Raw genomic sequence first — 19,468 nt, 5'->3', positions numbered from 1 at the left:
ATGGTCAGTTCTTGATTTATAGCTGCAGCAGAGTGTTCTCGATTTTGAGCCTATATAGGATGCAGGAGGATTGTTGAGCTTTTTATCTCTAAACAGCTCTGTCATCCCAACAAACCATTAAAAATATATATCTTCCAAATTATAATCAATATATCTTATGTTCAATTGAATGAACAGATAGGTTTGTACTAAGCTTAGTAGCCAAAATAAATAAATAAATATTTATATAATTTTTTTTTTCCTAAAAACTATAACAGGAACTGTGTTGATGTCCAAAAATTAGTTTAGAATTCTCGAACATAATAAAATCTCAGCATTAACCTTCTAACATTGATAGAGCGAAGTTATGGTCAGAGAATCAGTAGGTGCAATACTGTAGTTATATATATATTATATTAGACAAAAAAAACATATCAACAATTTAGAAGAGAGAATATTAACATTGATCACAGTGATAACTACAATAGTAATTTGCAGCAATAGTAAAAAACCAATGCAGTGTATGAGAAGAGGATTAAGACATAATAGATCTGGGTTTGATCTTAATTGGGAGACCCATGGAGGGATATGGCATTGGTTGACGGGTAATTGGTTCCTCTGGGTTTACTTGAGACCATTCATACAGTTTCACGAAGTTGTGAATGGTTATCAAGGTCTCAATCCTGGCAAACTCGTTTCCTATGCAATAATGAATCCCTGCACCAAATGGAAGGTAAGAATAAGGTGGAATTGGCTTTGTTGGATTCTCAAAACGCGATGGATCAAACTTTTGTGGATTCTCAAATATATCATCGTTCATATGGGTTCCATATGCTGCCCAATACACCTGACCAAATAACCAATTTAACATGTTTGTTCAAAAAAGGTGTCACTAATTAACATTATGACAAAATACTGTTTGAATACTCATAAAAAGATATGAGGATGGAATTATCACCTGCCACCCTTTTGGTATGTCATATCCTTGGTAGCTACTATCTTTAAGTGCTTTCCTAAAGCTTCCAAACAAGGGAGGGATCATCCTCATCAATTCCTGAGCCACTCTCCATGTATATTTCATCTTTTGTATCTCTTCCCATGTTAGCCTCTCTTCTGTTCCTTCCCTTTGCTTTATAATTTCCATTTGTTCTGCATAAAACAGTTTACTAAAACAACTATAGGACTAAGGGTCTATTCATTTCATTCTTACTTTTCTGTAATATCTCATAACTCATGATACTCACCAATCAATTTCTTCTCTGAAATTTATTGTCAAGTTTTAAAAATTATTTCCAAATCAAGTATTTTAGAAACCAGAAAACAGAAACAGCTACATGTTCTGTGGTCTCCTCTTCTGTTTTGTGATCCTAACTCAAGGGTGTAAGTAATTTGGAGTGATAGTATATGTGATGAGGCATGAACTTAGTACATGTGTTTGTTTTCTTTGTTATTTTTTAAAACTAAAAACTGTTTCTATAAATAGAAATCAAACACATCCTAATTCTCTTTTGATTTTGGACTGCACATCATTGTAACTGAAACAGCAAGTTTAAAGTGGTACCTTCTAAAACTCTTTTGTAAACCTCTGGATCTCTAGATAACTTCCATATCATCAAGCTCATAAGAGTGGCAGATGTGTCATGACTAGCAACAAGTAAAAATATAAAATTGTCAGTGATTAAATCATCTGGTAGAGGTTGATTTTTTTCATCCCTTAGTGCAAGCAAGCCAGAAAGCATGTCATTGGTAGAGCTTAAGACTCCTTTAGACAGTTCCTCCCGTCTTTTGTTCATAATAGGAATCATCCTGTCAACAATTCTTGCCCTGGCTCTTTGGCCTCTCCAAAATGTAGTACCAGGGAAATTGATGGGAAGAGAATGAATTGCTTTAAATGCTAAAGTGAAATCTACAAACATAGCCTCCCTGGTGTGCTCATCCTTAATGTCAAACAATATATTGCATGATAAATTATAGGTCAGTTTCTTCATGAAGACCACAACTACCATTGTTTCATTCTGTGTGAGTTCTCTCACTAATGTAGCATTCACCAATTCATCCATCCTTTTTACATAGTTCTGAAGGCATTCAGGTTTCAAGAATTTCAGCATTTCCCCCTTCACAAACTTGAATCTGCATGAAACATTAACACAGCCCCAAAAAAGGTGAACTATATAGTCTGTTTGATCACATCTGAAAACCATGTTGGAAATCAAACCATTTGATTATCCAGGAAGAAACTGGTTCTTTTTTGGCTATTTCTTTTTAGGATTTTGAAAAGAAATTTCGCAGTGAGCAGAAATAATTCTGAGAGGAGTGCAAAATTCTTAAACTTTTTCTTAGACAAGAACTGATTTTGGTTATGAGAAATAGATATTTACACTTCTAAAGTGGTTTTACTTTACTATTCAAATAAAAACCATTTCCTTTAAACTTACTTTTAAAATATCATCCCAAACACAAATAAATCTTTTTCACCTCAACTTTTTCAAAATCATTTGTGTTGAAAATTAAAACAAGGACCACCAGTAGTTCCCTTTATAACAGTATTTGTATCACAGTACTAATGAGTTATTCAAATAATTACACTATTCCGAAATCTCTTATTCATTAAAATTCAACTATCCATAATCCATTCATCCAGACATAAAACACCTTACTCTAAAAGTGTCGTTATTTGAATAAAAATCTTCATCTAAAAATAATAGAAACAAACAACCTCAGCTGCATCAGTGAATTACGGTTGAAGATTATGTACCTGTTTCCTGTAAGTTCAACTAAGCTTTGTCTTCCAAATATCTTTTTGAGGGTGATGGGTTTCTTAGCAGAAAGCACATCATCTGGTGAAGCAAGGATAAACTTGTTTCCTGCTTGTCCAATTACAAACACTGTGGGGGACCCCATTAAGGAGGTTTTAAAGACAGGACCATACTTTGATATCCGTTCTTCCAACCAATCAGAACCTCCCTTGTCTTGTCTCTGTGCTTTAAGAAAACTAAGTGTCTCTCCGATGATAGGGTACCCCAGAGACCCTTTTGGAACATTTTTGGTTTGACTTTTTGAAAACCATTTTGAGATTAGAAAAGCTAGACTCAAAGTGAGTGAAAATAGGACAAAGAAAGATATCCCAACAACCATTGACTTTAGCCTTAATGAATGTTGAGCTTTATTTGGCAAATGAAACAGTGGCTTCAGATCATTCAGAGAAATAGCTATATGTGAATCAGATGACAGAAGACTCAGATAACAGAAGTCATAAATGCCCTTCTTAGAGATTCAGTGATCAAGTGACATTGGAAAGAGAAGACATGAAAACAGAGCTTTTTTTTTTCTTTTTTAATTTGGTACGACTAATCTACTGAATAATTTAATCAATTGAATAATCAAATTGATGAGATCAAGATGTTTGGTATTTGTTCTTTATTGGGTGTAGCACAGTAAAAAGTATATACTTAGACATTTTAATAAATTAATATTTTAATCATATTTAATTTAATTTTTAATTTAAAATATTATTATAATGATTTAGGGTTTAGGGTTTTTAAAATATAAAAGTATATATTAATATAAAATATTTTTTATTAAATTATAAAATATTAATATTTTATTTATTAAACTAATTAATTAACCAATTAAAATTATATACATTTTATAATCTTTATATTATTTTTTGCTTTAACGAAACAACTTTTGTTTTCTTTTGTATATCTTATTGGCAAAATTGCATCTTTTGCTTTACACACCTAAATTTGTTGCGCATGAGGTGCAATTGCATGCAACTGGGAAGACTTGTGATCACCACTACTTCTCCTGTACTACTTTTTTTATAAAGATTAGAAAAAAAAATATTTTTTCTTGGCACTTTTGTATCACAACTTCGCGGGCTAGGAAAAGTCAAGTGTCAACAAATTAATTATAACCAAATTGAATAAATTATTAGTTCATAATTATATTTAGATAAAATATTCTATAATAAAATATTATGTTAAATGAAATTTTTTTAATATTGTGAAATTAATTTGATTACTAAATAAGAATTTGAAATAGTTATTTTTTATCTTTAAAATTTATGTCTTTTTTTTCATTTTTTTTCATTCTTGATTAGGTTATTATTAGTTTAACTTCTTGTTGGTTTGGTTGAAGTGAAGTTCAGACATCATCTGTCAAGAGAGTTTACGAGGTTAAATTTTTTTTAATATATTTCAGTGTTAGCGTTATTTTTCCTACTCTTCTTATTAATTTGTCTAAATATTAGTGTACTTTTTTATGCATTTTATATCACTATACCATTTGATATAAGATACATGTACCAGTTTGATCTCATTGATCTCACACGAGACACCTACTTGCAATTCTTATGCTGCATCATATTATTTGTTTGCTCTTATTATGTTAATAAACATCATATTATGCAGATAGTGAAGAATTACATTGAAATCACATCCAAATATCATTTTCACACTACACCATATTAAATGGGAAGTTATCGATGATTTAGAAGTGGTTGTCATAGTTCAAATGAATGTTTGATCTTGAATTACGTTCAAGTCTCTCTGGTTTTCTCTCCTTTTTCAATTGATGTTTCTAACCTTTAGTTTGTATGATGATGGTTTCTTGATATATTTTTGAGCTCAGGTGCTTGTTTTTATGGTGTTTAATTTTGAGTTAAGTCAGGAGTGTTCTGTAATCCTAGGTGTCCGGTTGTGCGAGTTTTAAGATGGAATATCTTAGGTCTTTTTTTGATATAAGGGTTGGACCATTTCTGAAGTGGTTCACATTTATTTATTTTTTATTATCGATAAAAATAACTATACCATATTAAATCCTCAATGCATGAAGTATATTTATGATTTAATTATTATGATAAAATTGTATTAAGTCAGTTATTAATTAATCCACACACATAATCCTAAATGTTCACAATAACTGGCCTGATTTCCTGAAATTAAATGGGTCCCTTTAAAACATCATTAACAGATAAGTATTCATCATGCTCAAGCTTCAAACATATAAACATACAGTGGCATTGTGATTCAGCAGAATTAACCTAGACAGAGAGTCTCTTCCTTAATTATTAAAATTATTTAAGACTTTATAAATATTTTTAATTTTATTTATGGATCCTTAAAATGATTGAGAAAAAAACTTTATAGCAGTTATCGGATAAAATTTATCGACACAAAAAACCCCTTTTTTTACCACGGATTTAAAGTAGTAAAACATTGAAAGCTTTTAGTAAAATGATATTTATTATCTAATATATGAAGAAAATAAAATTTTAATCAATTTTACTATTAATCACATAAAATAAACATTACACTTACTATATGTCCTAAAAAATAAACATTGCATCATTTTTTCCTAGACACTTTTAAATAAATAGATTTATCGATAACTTAAATTAATTTATGTTTAAACTAATCTTTATTTTTATATAAGTTAATTTTAATTATTAAAAATATTTATTCCTTTTTTAAACATATTTATTGAAATACTTGTCAAAATAAATTGGATATGTGTATTAAATGCCAAGTCAATGTGTATTAAACAATATAAAAAAATTATTAAATAATAATTAGTTTATAAAAAAAATTAATCAATATAATTAAATTAAATATTATTTTATAAATTAAAAATTACTAGTATATAAAATAGTTTATATTATTAATAAAAAAAATATAAAATAATTTATAAATTAGTATTAATATTAACTATTAAAATTTTAAATACCAACTATTTTATATTCTAAATTAATATTTAATTAAATTAATTATTAATTATATTTTAAAATAATTAGTAATTAAAATTTTATTAGTTAAGATTAGATATTAATTTAAAAATTACATTATAAACTTTTACGATATCAATAATTTTTTAATTTATAAAATAATATTTAATATAATAATATTTATTTATTTTTTATTTCTAGTTATAATTTAATATTTTTTATAATACCATATTTTTACATTAATAAAGTTCCAACAGAAAAAAGTTTATGAATGTTTTTTTACAACAAGAAAGTGAAACCTTATTATTAATGTTTTAGTGAGTGGTTTTTTTTGTCATTAATTAATTAACATGATGCAATGAAATATTTCCCCCCCCTTTGGAATGCAAAAAGTGAACTAGTAAAAGGAGAGCATCATCATTATCCAAACTTAGCTTCAATTAATTTTAAATGGCAGCATCATGATTCATGATCATAACTATTCCATTAATCTTAAAGTGATTCGAATTTAGGACCAAACAACTTTTTGAGAACATGCTTTATTAAATTATTGAATTTCCCTACACTTGTGTCAACTTTTTAAATATTTATTCTCACCGCTCTCGATTTTAAATTTTTCATTGCACTAATCACTTTTCTACTAGTATAATAATAATATGCAAGAACATTGAAACATTTGTTATTTAACAAAACAAATGAAATTACCTTTTAATTATATTTATACCGTAACAACTTTTAATTATTATGAATGGAATGTTTTTCATCAAGTTTTTAATGATGTAGAATTTAACATTTGATTTTTAATTAAAAAATTCATTATTTTTTAGTGTTTCAATTTTATGAATTGTTATTTTTAGTTTCTAAAATCATCATTTCGATGTTCTTGTAAACTTTTTTTTTTTCTTCAAATGATTTGTGATTTTTCAGCAAATTTTTTTATGCAATTGAAGATTATGTGAAAGATAAATATTACTATTACTTATTAAAGACCTGAGAAAATTGACTTTTGCAAAATAATCAAAATATTATCATTCTAAATAATGTAAAAATAAACAACAAAAAATTAGTTAACTTTAAAAAAATTAATTCACTTAATTAAATCTATTTAAAAATTAAATGTATTTAAAAAATATTGAGTTGGTCATCATTTTTCATATTATCAATATAACTACTGTCATTTTAAAGACTAAAAATAACATTACGTAAAGTAAACTATAAGATGAAACAATTTAATGAGTGATCAAAAGAAAAAATGTACATAATTTAAATGACTAAAACATATTTAAGTATTTAATAAACTTTTAAAAAATCATGCCATTCAAAATTTATAAAGTAAATATTGAGTGTCTATTATTCATAACACAATCAATGTGTCTAATGTTGTTAAACTCCATAAAATAAAGATGATATTATACAAAATTTAATAACTTAAAAATGAATTTTTTTAACCAAATGACTAAAAAAGTACCTAATTTGGAAGTTTAATAAATCATGTTATTCAATTAGATTCATGTGACGAGTCATCATCTTCTTCATCAATATTATTAATATTAACACCTATAACTATAAATGATGATAAAAAAATAATTAAAAATAACATTTCACAAAATTTTAAAAAATAAAACTTTTTAATTGAAAGATCAAAAGAAATAATACTTCAATTTAAAAAGATAAAAAAACATATTTAAACTCAATTAACCCTAAATATTAAAAAAAAAAAATCAACTAGATGAATTGCATAATCAAAGGATATTATGTATCTAGCATCAACACATTTTATGAGTATTATGTAGTCCACTTAATCCATAAATGGACATTGTAACAATAATTTTTCAGCTTTTCATCTTATAAAGAGTAATAAAACAAGTTCTATCTTACTGAAAAACTTCTGATTGTGCACTTTGATGGAATTTTTCCTTCTAAAATAAAGACATTGGATTCAATGTCTATAAAATATATATTTCTAACTAAGAACAAAAGGTTAAAATATATAGTTCATAAAAAAATCTCTTTCACCTTGTTTTAATCCCTTTTAATTGTTTTTTTCTCTCTCATCAAATCTATTTTTCTTTTCCCTTTTATCCTAATATTTATTTATTTGAGTGGGAAAAGAGGGAAATAAAAAAAAGTAAAAAAGGAATGTGATTTTTTTTTGTGTTCTCCATATATAACATTTCATGTAATTAAAATACAATATCAATCTAAAGCTTTGGTTTAGAAAGAAATGGAGAAAAAAAAGTTGGCATAAACATATATAAAAGGTAACTGTTTACGCAATTATTTAAAATTACTCTCAAAACTATAAAATACTTATAGTTTGACCCTTTAATCATTATCTTTCACACAATCATACATATCCAAGAAACTAAAGTTTCAATTTAATCAAATTAACTTTATAAATTTTTTATTAGTAAAATAAATAAAATAAAATGAGATACTTTAGGGTTGTCTCAACCCTTATAAGACACTTTAAGAGTGTTTCAATCCTTTATACACAACATAGTCAAAGTCAAACTGCTTAATACTTGACTATTTAGGCTCTACAGACCTCCAATTCAAACCTCAAAGGAAAGGAATGACAAACCACATCATCAGTTCACCCTTGCTACCCTATCTAGGTTCATATAACCAGTCTTTAGTATAAACAATACACACAAAACAAACTCTAATACAATCAAATACCACAAATACAGTTACAAAACAAAAAACTAATACAAAACAAAATTCCTCACCCACAACCAACATCATGTCAAAAAGAACTCACACTTCTTCAATACTTAAATTACCTTTACCGTCTATCGACATGTCCGATGTCCGTAAAACCTTCAATACACCAAAATCTAACTCACAACCTGCAACCAATAACAAATCCCTTTGTTGACCAAATACCAACATTAGTAGTACCCAAACCGTAAACACAATATAATAAAATTATCTAAGCTTACCTACCGACCCACAAAAGATTTCTCCCTCCAGCGCCGCACGACATCATCCATTTTAAAGACTCATTGTCTTAGTAGGCCAAGAATCCCAATCAAAAAACCTAACAAAATCCTATTAAGTTCTTCCACCCAAAAGGAACAAATTAAAACAATACAGGGAATTAAACACAGTAAACTTCAATCCTTCAAAGGTCCAGAACCACCTAACGAACATGCAACACATACCAAACTCCATTATTGACCAAAGTACAACATTAGTTACATCCAACTCGAAAACAAAACAATAAAATATTAATCATACAAAAGATCATACATCTCGAGTTCTCAGACACTTACACGAGACCCCAACTTTACCCTTACTTTTTAATTGATTTCAAACAAACAAAAAGATCCAAATACATTGAACGTAAGTAAACGAATCACTCATGAATCTAACATTCCGAATACCCATAAATCTAACAAAACCGAACCTTTACTTTATATTATCACTCACCCATCTCCACTTTTGAAAAACTGCCTTCATTTTATGAAGGAAAAATTTTGAAAAGAAAAAAAGAAGAAAGGAAGAAAGGTGTTCCCCTTCCAATTATCCATTAGCATTCAGGTTTGACTGTTGAAAAAAATTTAACTTTATAGTACTCTTCATACATATATTTTTCTCCATTTTAAATTCAATCATTCACATCATGTACACTGTTATAAACTGTTTAAACATTTCTGAAAGTCAAAAGGGCAACTACAAGGAAAATGTTTTTTGCACGTTACTAGGAAACACATGTTAATTAAGTAACCCAGTAAATGTATTTGCACAATAAAGTAATTTGGGTTTTAATTAAATAATTGAATATGAAATTATTGCGTACAAATGTGAACCACTTCATTTATAATTCTTTGTTGTATAGTAACATATCAACTCTTTGTCAATTGAATCACATTGTTTTGCATGTGAAGCTACATGCTTTTTGAAAATGGTGTACACGATTGAAATATTTCTTAGCAATTAAGAAGTAAATTAAGTAATTTTTGGATGTACAATATAATTTTTCTTCATTTAGTCATTTTCAATACCTTCATAGGAAGCGTATGACTAAAAGTGAATAAGTTTAACAAGAGATTTTTAATTTTTAGCTAATTATTATGAGGAAGTTTACAATTCACATGATAAAGATGAGAAGGTTATGCTATTTTTTTTTATTATAAAGTTTTTTATATTTATAGTTAAAAATATTTTATTTTCTCATATTAGAAACTTATAGTTTTATATTAAATCTTAAAAAATATTGAATTTTTTTAGGATAAATATTATATTAGCATCCTAAGTTCATAATTTCGAGGATAAATACTATATATATATATTGCCTTTTATTTATTTTTTAATGAAAACATGATGTTATTGTTATTAAGTAAAAAAAAACATACTAAAAAATAAATTATTTATTCTTTCTAAAAATTTCTTTTATATTAATATTTTCCCTTCCCTGATTAAATTACTTTATATTTTTCTTTAAATTTAATTAATTTAGTTATGTTAATTTATTATGCAATTATACAAATTTATTGTTACTTTAAAAAAATTATATTAAAAGACAATAATATAACTAAAATGTTCTTGGAATGTGAATAAATTTTATACTACTATCCAACTATTAAATATCCTATATAATAAATATGTCTATTTTATAATAATCACTGTAAAATCGTATTGGACATTGACAATGTAAGAAAACTAAATGGTTTTAAATACTCATTAATTATTTAGAAAGGGATTGATAAATACCTGTTAGATTCTGCATATCTTAAACATTTCAGTTTATAGTTTACATTCTCATTTTTATTTTATTTTTTGTGTTACAATGTCTTAAGAACTTTCTGGTACAAAACATGGGAGGAAAAATAATAAATCTGTAAAATATAAAATATGCTAAACAGATTTTTTTTTGTTATTTTATAAACAATATTAAATAATATAATTTTGTTTTTCTTTTAAGAATTCTTAATATTTTATGTGTTTGGAACGTGGGGAGGAAGAAAGTCGAGAGAGATTGTCCGTTTTTGTGTTAGAAACAGAGCATCGATCGGAAAAGAACAGAACACAGAAGGGAATGGCCACACAGACGCAAGATTCACCTTCAAACCCTAACCCTAATCTCAATGCCACGTCATCAACGCCGTCTGCTTCATTGTTCTTTCTCGGCGCCGGTTCTTCTGCCGCTCCCGTCGCCGGCTCCGGCGAGTCACACTCTCACCACCGGCGAGCACTCTCGGAGGTCAGTTACCGGCTTCCGGACGACATGATGGACCTCTCACCGTCGGATCCGTTCAACGGCGGATCCTCGACGGCGAGCCTAGAGGAGATCGGATCCGAGGACGACCTCTTCTCCACCTACATTGACGTTGAGAAGCTCGGCGGTGGCGCGAATGGTGCCGGCCGCGGTGGAAACGGATCGGATCAGAACGGTTACGGAAACGGCACCGGAACCAGCGGACACAACGACGGCGAGAAGAGTCCGAGCGCCGAAGAGGCGCGGCCGAGACACCGGCACAGTAGCTCTGTCGACGGTTCCTCGTCGACAAGCATGTTCGGAGAGATCATGGAAGCGAAGAAAGCAATGCCTCCTGATAAGCTCGCGGAACTTTGGAACATTGATCCAAAGCGTGCCAAGAGGTCTCTTCTATCATTCTTCTCTTTAAATTTTTTTCGATTTTTTTTCGTGGAAAATGATTATAGTTTTCGCTCTTCGATTTCAGTTTCAGAATCCTAATGCAGTAGATTAACGTTGATATCACGTAAATAACTCAACGGTAGTTTCATAATTAAATAATTAGTTTTTCTGTTGAGATTTTAGAATTTGGCGTTTCTCCAGGGAGCTTACAAATTTGTTACTTTATACTCTCATCTACATATTCTTGATTATAATTTCCTGTTAACAATGAAAATGAGACTTGGTTTGTAAATGTAATTAGATGATGCTCGACACTTGGGGACTCAGTTGACATTGATAGGAGAATCTTATATGTTTGACAATGATATTTGTTTTCGTAACGGTTGTTTGGAGTTTGTTTTTCATAACTTTAGTGCGTGTATAGATTTTACATGATCATTCAATGGATGGTGGCATTGATATACGCTGCTGAATCATTAAATTGTATAAAATCCTTAATGCAATCCTGGTGTTTTGTAATGGGATGAGTTAGATGAGTGGGAAGTGATTGATTTCTGAATAGACGGAGAATATTTCACGCAGCCGTTGCTTTTTAACGGCAAATTTGGGTACAATTGTAAGAAAGTATGATTGATGTGGTGCATTTCCGTTGCATGATCAGTCTGGAGAGTTCGAAGTCCCCACTATAATTGTAATTGCTGATTTGATTGCTAGTTAAAACGATCTGTCATTAAGACTATTCTCTTTTTTTTCTCGGTAATTAATGTTAAATCTAATTATAATGGTTTTTATAAAGTGATACATTAAAAGTTCTGAATATGCAGAGTGACAATGATGAATCTTCTTCCTTTATAGTATAAATTATTTTGATATAATAAACACATAACGGCTGTGTCATTGTGATTTCTAAGAGTTGAACGTTTAAAATAGGGATGGGAGGCTGCAAATGCGAGTGAGTGAGGGTTATGCCATAGATACTGCTTTGTTGTTTCATTTATTTTCAGTACCTTTATTTTAGTAGTTGCTAAGCATTTATTTTGCTATTCTCAACAAGTGTTGTTCTGTACAGAATACTAGCTAATCGGCAATCTGCTGCGCGGTCAAAAGAAAGAAAAGCACGCTATATACAAGAACTAGAGCGCAAAGTTCAGACCCTTCAGACCGAGGCAACAACACTTTCTGCCCAACTCACATTGTACCAGGTCTGTTGTTGATTTACATCTACATGTACTTAAGTATTTTACATCCTCCGCCCCTAAAGAAACAGAGGCTATAATGTTTATTGGCTCTGTTTTTTATGGGCTTCATATTTTTTCCTACATTAAAGCCTGCTACTGCAGTTTCTTGCTTTTCTCTGGTTATGATTCTTATAATATTACATAATTATCTGCAAAAATTGATTCGACATAATCTAAGCAATGCCGATATCTCTTCTCTGCGTGCTCAAACAATGCACTAAAAATGTAACAGGATACATATCTTTGTTGGTATTATTTTAATGACAAGAATATGACATGGGTGATTAGATGCACTCTTGTCTTTTTATCACAAATTCCTGTTTTTTTAAATCATAGGTTAATGATTTAATTTTACAAATTTCCTTGGTAATTCCTGATACACTTGCTGGTTTTTTATTTATTAAACTTTACGTTCAGTTGACTTTCCTTGTCATGCATAAACTTGTGGCTAAATAATAATACGACTTATACCGTTTCTTGATTACTTATAGAGGGATACAACTGGTCTGAGTAGTGAAAATACCGAGCTTAAGCTCCGTCTGCAAGCCATGGAGCAACAGGCACAACTTCGTGATGGTAACTGTTTAAGTCAATCACTTTCTTTAGATACAGCATCATACATATATTTTACATAATTATATACTAATTTACCTCTGTTCTGTTTGTAGCTCTTAATGATGCATTGATGAAGGAAGTTGAGAGGCTTAAGATTGCTACTGGCGAGGCATTAAACAACCACTCTGAGTCTTTCAATATTGGAATGCACCAGATGCCATTTGCAGGGTCAAATTTCTTTTCAATCCCACCACATTCAGGTCCTCTTAGTCACCAGAACATGCAGTTGCCTCCATTTGGTCTCTCCCAATCTAGCATGCCAGCTCATCAGCTGCATCAAACGAATTCTCACCAAATCTCAGATGTATTGCAAAACGACCAGCTTGGTCGTTTGCAGGGACTTGACATTAGTAGCAATGGATCGTCATTTGTGAAATCTGAAGGCCCCTCAATATCTGCAAATGAGAGTAGCACTAAGTTTTGAATTTGACGTAAATTGCTTGACCTGCTGACTTGTCCATGGCATCATCCCCTTCTCCTCAATTGTCTATAGTGTTGACGTGCAGTCATCTAATGACGGTGCTCTGTTCCATTAAAAATTCCTTCCAGATTAAGGATTAATTATTAATTGTTTATTCTTAGGGATGCTCTTCAAAAAGGGGAAGCACCCCTGGGGTTTTGTCGCAAAATTCACCCACGCAGTCATCTTGAAGCGTGGCATTTTGGTGTTTGTGGGTTTTAGATCACTGGGAATGAAAGGTCATTCTCATGGTATCTTACGAGGGGGAAGAATCTTGACCTATCCCTCTCCAGTCATTTGTATCATTATTTACCGTGATTTGTTGTTGTGCTCCATTTCAAGGATTGTAAGATGAATCAAAACCAAGGAAAGGATGTGTAAGATGGATTCTGTCAGTTTAGTGCCTTCCATAAATGTCTTATTACTGTAGTTTTAGATATATTCACAATAGTTGTGTACACTAAAGAGTCTTGGAGACTGGACTTGTGTAAGTATTATTATGCTTCTCACTTTCTCAGACGAGGTATTTATGAATAACACCTAGAATGTCTTAGCCTGCTGTATATATATCTGATCGATATTTTATAATAACTCACTCTGGTGGGGAACTGCATCAATAATGAATTTGGAGATAAGGTTTGAAATGTCCTCCACCACGTATTTTAATTTTGGCATTGCTAACAGCTACTGTCCTTTGTCGTAAGTTTTAGGGATAAGAACAACAGTCGCCGTCCTGGTCCTTCTCTCTGTCTCTCCCCAACCTTTTAACTCTCTAGTTTCTCCTCTACTTTTTGTCTTATAATACATTAAATTTCAAATCTGCTTGGTCGGTCCCAAAACACTGAAAAGATAAAGGAATATTTGTGTTTTTAGTACCTGTCTTTTCTTAGGTGACCAATACACAACTGTATTTAACCTGCTACCTGAACCCAGTTTTACTTGGAATATTGAACTCCCTTTTCACCCTCATCTGAAAAGTTGGTAATATAGTGTCAGGTTTATGCGTGACAAAATAAAAATCTTAAGTGATGGGCTCTATCATTGTTGTGGCTCGATCTTGGCCTGCCAATTGTTAGGGTTAAAGGTATGGCCCATTTTAGTTAAATGGGTTTAATTGATTTAACTGATGGGCTATTTTGTCAAAAGAGTTTTTCGATTGATTCATCAAAAATATTTTTAAAGGAAGAATTAAATTTAAAAAAAAATCTGTATATATATTATTTATCAAAAAAATTACATTTTTTTTGAATATTTTAATAAAATTTAAATAGAATGAAAATCATAAAATATTAAATCTAAACAAATTAATTGAGTTAATCCACCATGACTCATTTCAGGGTTAGATGGTGAGGATTCTAAAAAGTTGGCAGGTTGAATATGGTGAAAACTAAAGATTAAATAAGTTTAACCTATGAGTTTAATATTATAATGTGACTCATGAAAACTAAAGATTAAATAAGTTTAACCTATGAGTTTAATATTATAATGTGACTCATGAAATAGATTTTGAGCTTTTGAGTCTGAATATGATTTAGTAATTACATAAATCATAATGCGCATTGAAAAACCTTATGTAAATTGGTTTTACCATCAATCAAAATCAAGGATATATAGATAATAAGAGTCATAGCGGTAACATGTCATTTAATCAAAACATTTCTTTCAATGTACTGTTATATCATCCTTTCTCCTTAATATGACTTTATAATGAGAAGTTCATAATGGATTCAAACATAATGTCATTTCATCAACAATAATATAATTTGTTTTCCACACCATGCATATACATAAAGTAGAAAACATAGTTTTTAGAAACTTTTATATATCAATGAGCGTGTCAAATAAGCATTAATAATAACATTCATCATTCACTAGTAGACATAATGTCCATATTTTTAACATGGCTAGTAAATGTTTTGGGCGGTAACCCTTTCGTTAAAGGGCCAACAATCATAAAATCAGTGTTAATAAGTTCTATTGACATTCTATGTTTCTCAACTTTCTCTTTAACGACAACGTATTTCAATTCCATATGTTTAGCATTTGTCAAATACCTGTTGTTTTTAAAAAAGAAAACAGTTGCAGAATTATCAGAATAAATTCTCAACGGCTTGATATTACTGTCAACAATTCCAAGTCAGGAAATAAAATTCCACAACCAAATAGCTTTAATTGTGACCTCAAAGCATGCCACAAATTCAGCCTCCATGGTGGATGCAACAATGACTAACTGCTTTGCACTTTTCTATGAAATCGTTACTTCGGTTAAAAGATACACATAACCAAATGTGGACTTTCTTGTATCCATACATCCAACAAAATTTGAATTTGTATATCCAATCACCTCAAGATGATCATATTTCCCATACATAAGCATGTGATTTTGTGTCCTTTGTAAGTATCTTAAAACTTTCTTTTGTAGCTTTCCAATGATCCAATCTTGGATCACTCTGATATCTACCAAGCATACCAACTACAAAGCTAATATATGGTTTTGTACAACAGATGCATAAGGCATATTCTCTATCTGTTTCCGTTCCAAATCATTCTTTGGACATTGCATAAAACTAAATTTGTCTCCTTTCTGTATTGGAACAGGAGATGTTGAACATTTATCCATTTTGAATCTTTCTAAAACTTTATTAATATATGCTTTATGAGACAAGCCTAACAGTCCTTGGGATCTATCACAAAATATTTTTATCCTTATCACATAGTGTGCCTCACCCATATCTTTCATTCAAAATTATTAGAGAGAAACTTCTTAGTCTCACTTAATATACCAAGATCATTATTCGTAAGCAAGATATCATCAACATATAGCATCAGAATTATAAACTTACTCCAACTGACCTTCAGATATATACACCGATTAACAATGTTTTCCTTAAATTCAAATGACACAATAGTATCATTGAACTTAAGATACCACTGTTTGGAAGCTTGTTTAAGCCCATATATTGATTTCTTAAGTTTACACACCATGTGTTTCTTTCCTTCTTCAATGAACCTCACTGGTTGGTCCATATAAACATCCTTTTCTAAATTCACATTTAAAATGACAATTTTAACATCCATTTGATGCAACTCAAGATCATACTAAGCTACTAATGCCATGATAATTCTAAAAGAATCTTTCTTAGAAGCAGGTGCAAATGTTTCCTTATAATCAAGGCCATCTTTTTAGTAAAACCTTTGGCAACAAGTTGGACCTTATAATATTCAATATTTTCATGAGAGTCATGTTTAGTCTTAAAGACCCATTTACACTCAACTCTCTTACATCCTTCTAGCAATTCCATAAGGTCCCATACATCAATTTGTGTCATTGATTTAAGTTCATCTTTCATGACATCTAACCACTCATCAAAATTATCACCGTCGATGGCTTCTGAAAATGAAATTGGGTCATTATCAATACCCAAGTCAATGCACACAAAACTTTATTATCAATTTATATAATTCATGATTATATAATATGTAGATTTGTGTCTATGTGTCCTATATTTTAGAGATTATATGTATCTCTATGTCTATATCTATGTCGTATCAGTGTCCATATCTGTGTCCGTATCTATACTATACAGGTGAAATGAATAAAATTCATTTATATTTTATATTATAATATATTGAAGTGTTTGATATTCATGAGTTTTGGAATCTTTCTCGACTCAATTTTTAGAGATCAAGATATCACGTTGTTATGATGGATTGAGATTTTTTTTATGCATGTTTAAACTGATTTCTTTTTAAGAAAATCATACTTATAATTATGTACTTTGTATTTGTTGTTTTAATTTTTTTTATATCAAATATTTTTATCTAACAATTTATACGTTCTCTTAAGTTTAAAATCTTATTTCATTATCCTAAAAATTCTTTTAAATAGAAAGAGATCTATATATAAAAAAAATCTTAATCTTTTTGAATTGCGAGTTATCTACATTCACATTCATACATTTTCTAGCTTTATAAATAATTTGTTAATTTATCTAACAGTATCATTAGTTTATTTGATTAAATATTTTTTTATAGTATAGAGAAATATTTAATCACTATATTAACTAAATTAGATATTAATTTAAAAATTAAAAATTATAAATATTTAAAGTGATTTTTATTATTAATAAAAATTTATAAAATAATTTTTAAATTAATATCTAAATTAGTTACTTGTGTAGTTTTAGTTACTAATATTTTATATTTTAAATTAATTTTTTAAAGACTGATAGAGACTAATTTAAAATATAAAATATGTTAAAATTTTGATAATTAAAAGTTAAATACAAATTTAAATAAAAACTAATTTAGATTTCTATAATTTTTTTAATTTATAAAATAATATTTAATTTATTTAAATTATAATTAATTATTTTGGTATCTAAAATTATTTTTCATATTATATATGATAGAACCTAATTGAAATATCACAGCATATAATCTTTAAAAAAACATTAACAGTGAATTTATGTTTTTTTTAATTTGTTGAGATATGTGGCATTTATATCTTACTATCCTCCAAATAAGATTTTTTTTAGAAAATATTTTGATAAAAAAAGAAATATGTAATTGAATGAATAAAAAGAAAAGTCATTGTATAATTGATGCGATAATCCCGGAGGAATGTGAGGTTTTTATCCTTAGTTAGGTTTTTCCACAACAATGTGGTCTCTGCTGCTAGAGAAGAATCAAAGTGTCATTTCTTGAGTCAACAATACACAGAAGCAAAGTCCTTCAAAAATTATTTGATCATCTTTTTTCCACAGGTCACTGTTCAATTCTTTGCCCTTTTCATATTAACTTTCAACTTTGGAGTTTGGTGCAGATGTTTTATACTCATTGCTGGAAACAAAACATCAACCATCTTATCAATTACATCTCATTTTTTTCTGGCAAAGGCCTCTCCAAATTAATGTAATTATTCCTCCCCCAAATTTAGAAGATTCTGGTTATATGAATTTAAAAATATTTGGGGATGCATTTGTAACCATATTAGTGACTATTTTAATATATATATATATATATATATATATATACCAAAAATAAATTATATATTTTTCCTTTTATTTTTGACATTTTAAAAGGATTAAAAGTATATATTAGACTATGTTAGCGTCGGTCTAGTCATAAGTTATAAAGATAAAAAAAAAAAAAACAGACCACTGCAGTGTAGAGATATTGGGAAATGTTTTTTTAAATTTAAAAAGACAATCTTCAGTTCACTACACGTATTGGTATTTTATTATTAATGTTTTTTCAGTAGTCATAATAGTACTAACATTCTTTTTTGAAATCACGAGCTCGTAACTTTGCTTCATTACATAATTCATTTGTTTAATCAATAATTTTTTTTAAAAATTATCTATAATAAAAAATAAATAAACTCTTTCTAAAAGTTCATATTATAATAAATATAGTTTACTAATCTAAATAAATAACTTATTTTTAATTGAGACACAAACCAAAAAATTTAATAAAATAAATTATGACAAAACTGTCGTCACATATATAATTTTTTTTAATAGTCTATTTAACACCTGATTATTTGGGTATATGAAGTTTACAATGAATTTTATTTAACAAATCATAAAATTGATACTGAATAAATTTATTGTAATTAAAATATCAAATTACCAAATAATATAAAATTAAAAGAACTTAATTAATACTTAATCTCAACAATAAATATGAAGTAAACATTGTATTTCGTGGAGAATGGGAACATACCAAAAAAGAATGACAACAATTACAATGAATACAAAACTTAGAATGCACATCAATTGAAGTGTTGGATATCCCACATCGATTAGAGATTTCATAGTATAAGTGGGTGCAAACCTCACTTT

The 19,468-nt window shown here is 29.0% G+C and overlaps 2 protein-coding genes across 2 annotated transcripts; one reads left to right on the top strand and one right to left on the bottom strand.

The window, feature by feature from the left end:
- Positions 1-420: 420 nt before the first annotated feature.
- On the bottom strand, positions 421-3,286 carry LOC137831562 (taxadiene 5-alpha hydroxylase-like). Its single transcript, XM_068639288.1, has 4 exons — positions 2,735-3,286; positions 1,541-2,109; positions 938-1,128; positions 421-826 (listed from the first exon to the last, which is right to left on the bottom strand). Exons 1-4 carry the CDS (start codon positions 3,112-3,114, stop codon positions 515-517), a joined length of 1,452 nt encoding a protein of 483 aa, XP_068495389.1. The 5' UTR covers positions 3,115-3,286; the 3' UTR covers positions 421-514.
- A 7,158-nt stretch (positions 3,287-10,444) lies between these two features.
- Positions 10,445-14,175, top strand: LOC137831561 (transcription factor RF2b-like). The gene is made up of 4 exons (XM_068639287.1): positions 10,445-11,311; positions 12,379-12,511; positions 13,039-13,123; positions 13,216-14,175. Exons 1-4 carry the CDS (start codon positions 10,650-10,652, stop codon positions 13,584-13,586), a joined length of 1,251 nt encoding a protein of 416 aa, XP_068495388.1. The 5' UTR covers positions 10,445-10,649; the 3' UTR covers positions 13,587-14,175.
- Positions 14,176-19,468: the final 5,293 nt, after the last annotated feature.

The sequence above is a fragment of the Phaseolus vulgaris genome, chromosome 6, assembly GCF_000499845.2.
Source record: "Phaseolus vulgaris cultivar G19833 chromosome 6, P. vulgaris v2.0, whole genome shotgun sequence".
Taxonomy (NCBI): domain Eukaryota; kingdom Viridiplantae; phylum Streptophyta; class Magnoliopsida; order Fabales; family Fabaceae; genus Phaseolus; species Phaseolus vulgaris.
Note: the sequence above shows the minus strand (reverse complement) of the source record. Positions and strands in the feature narration are given on the sequence as shown.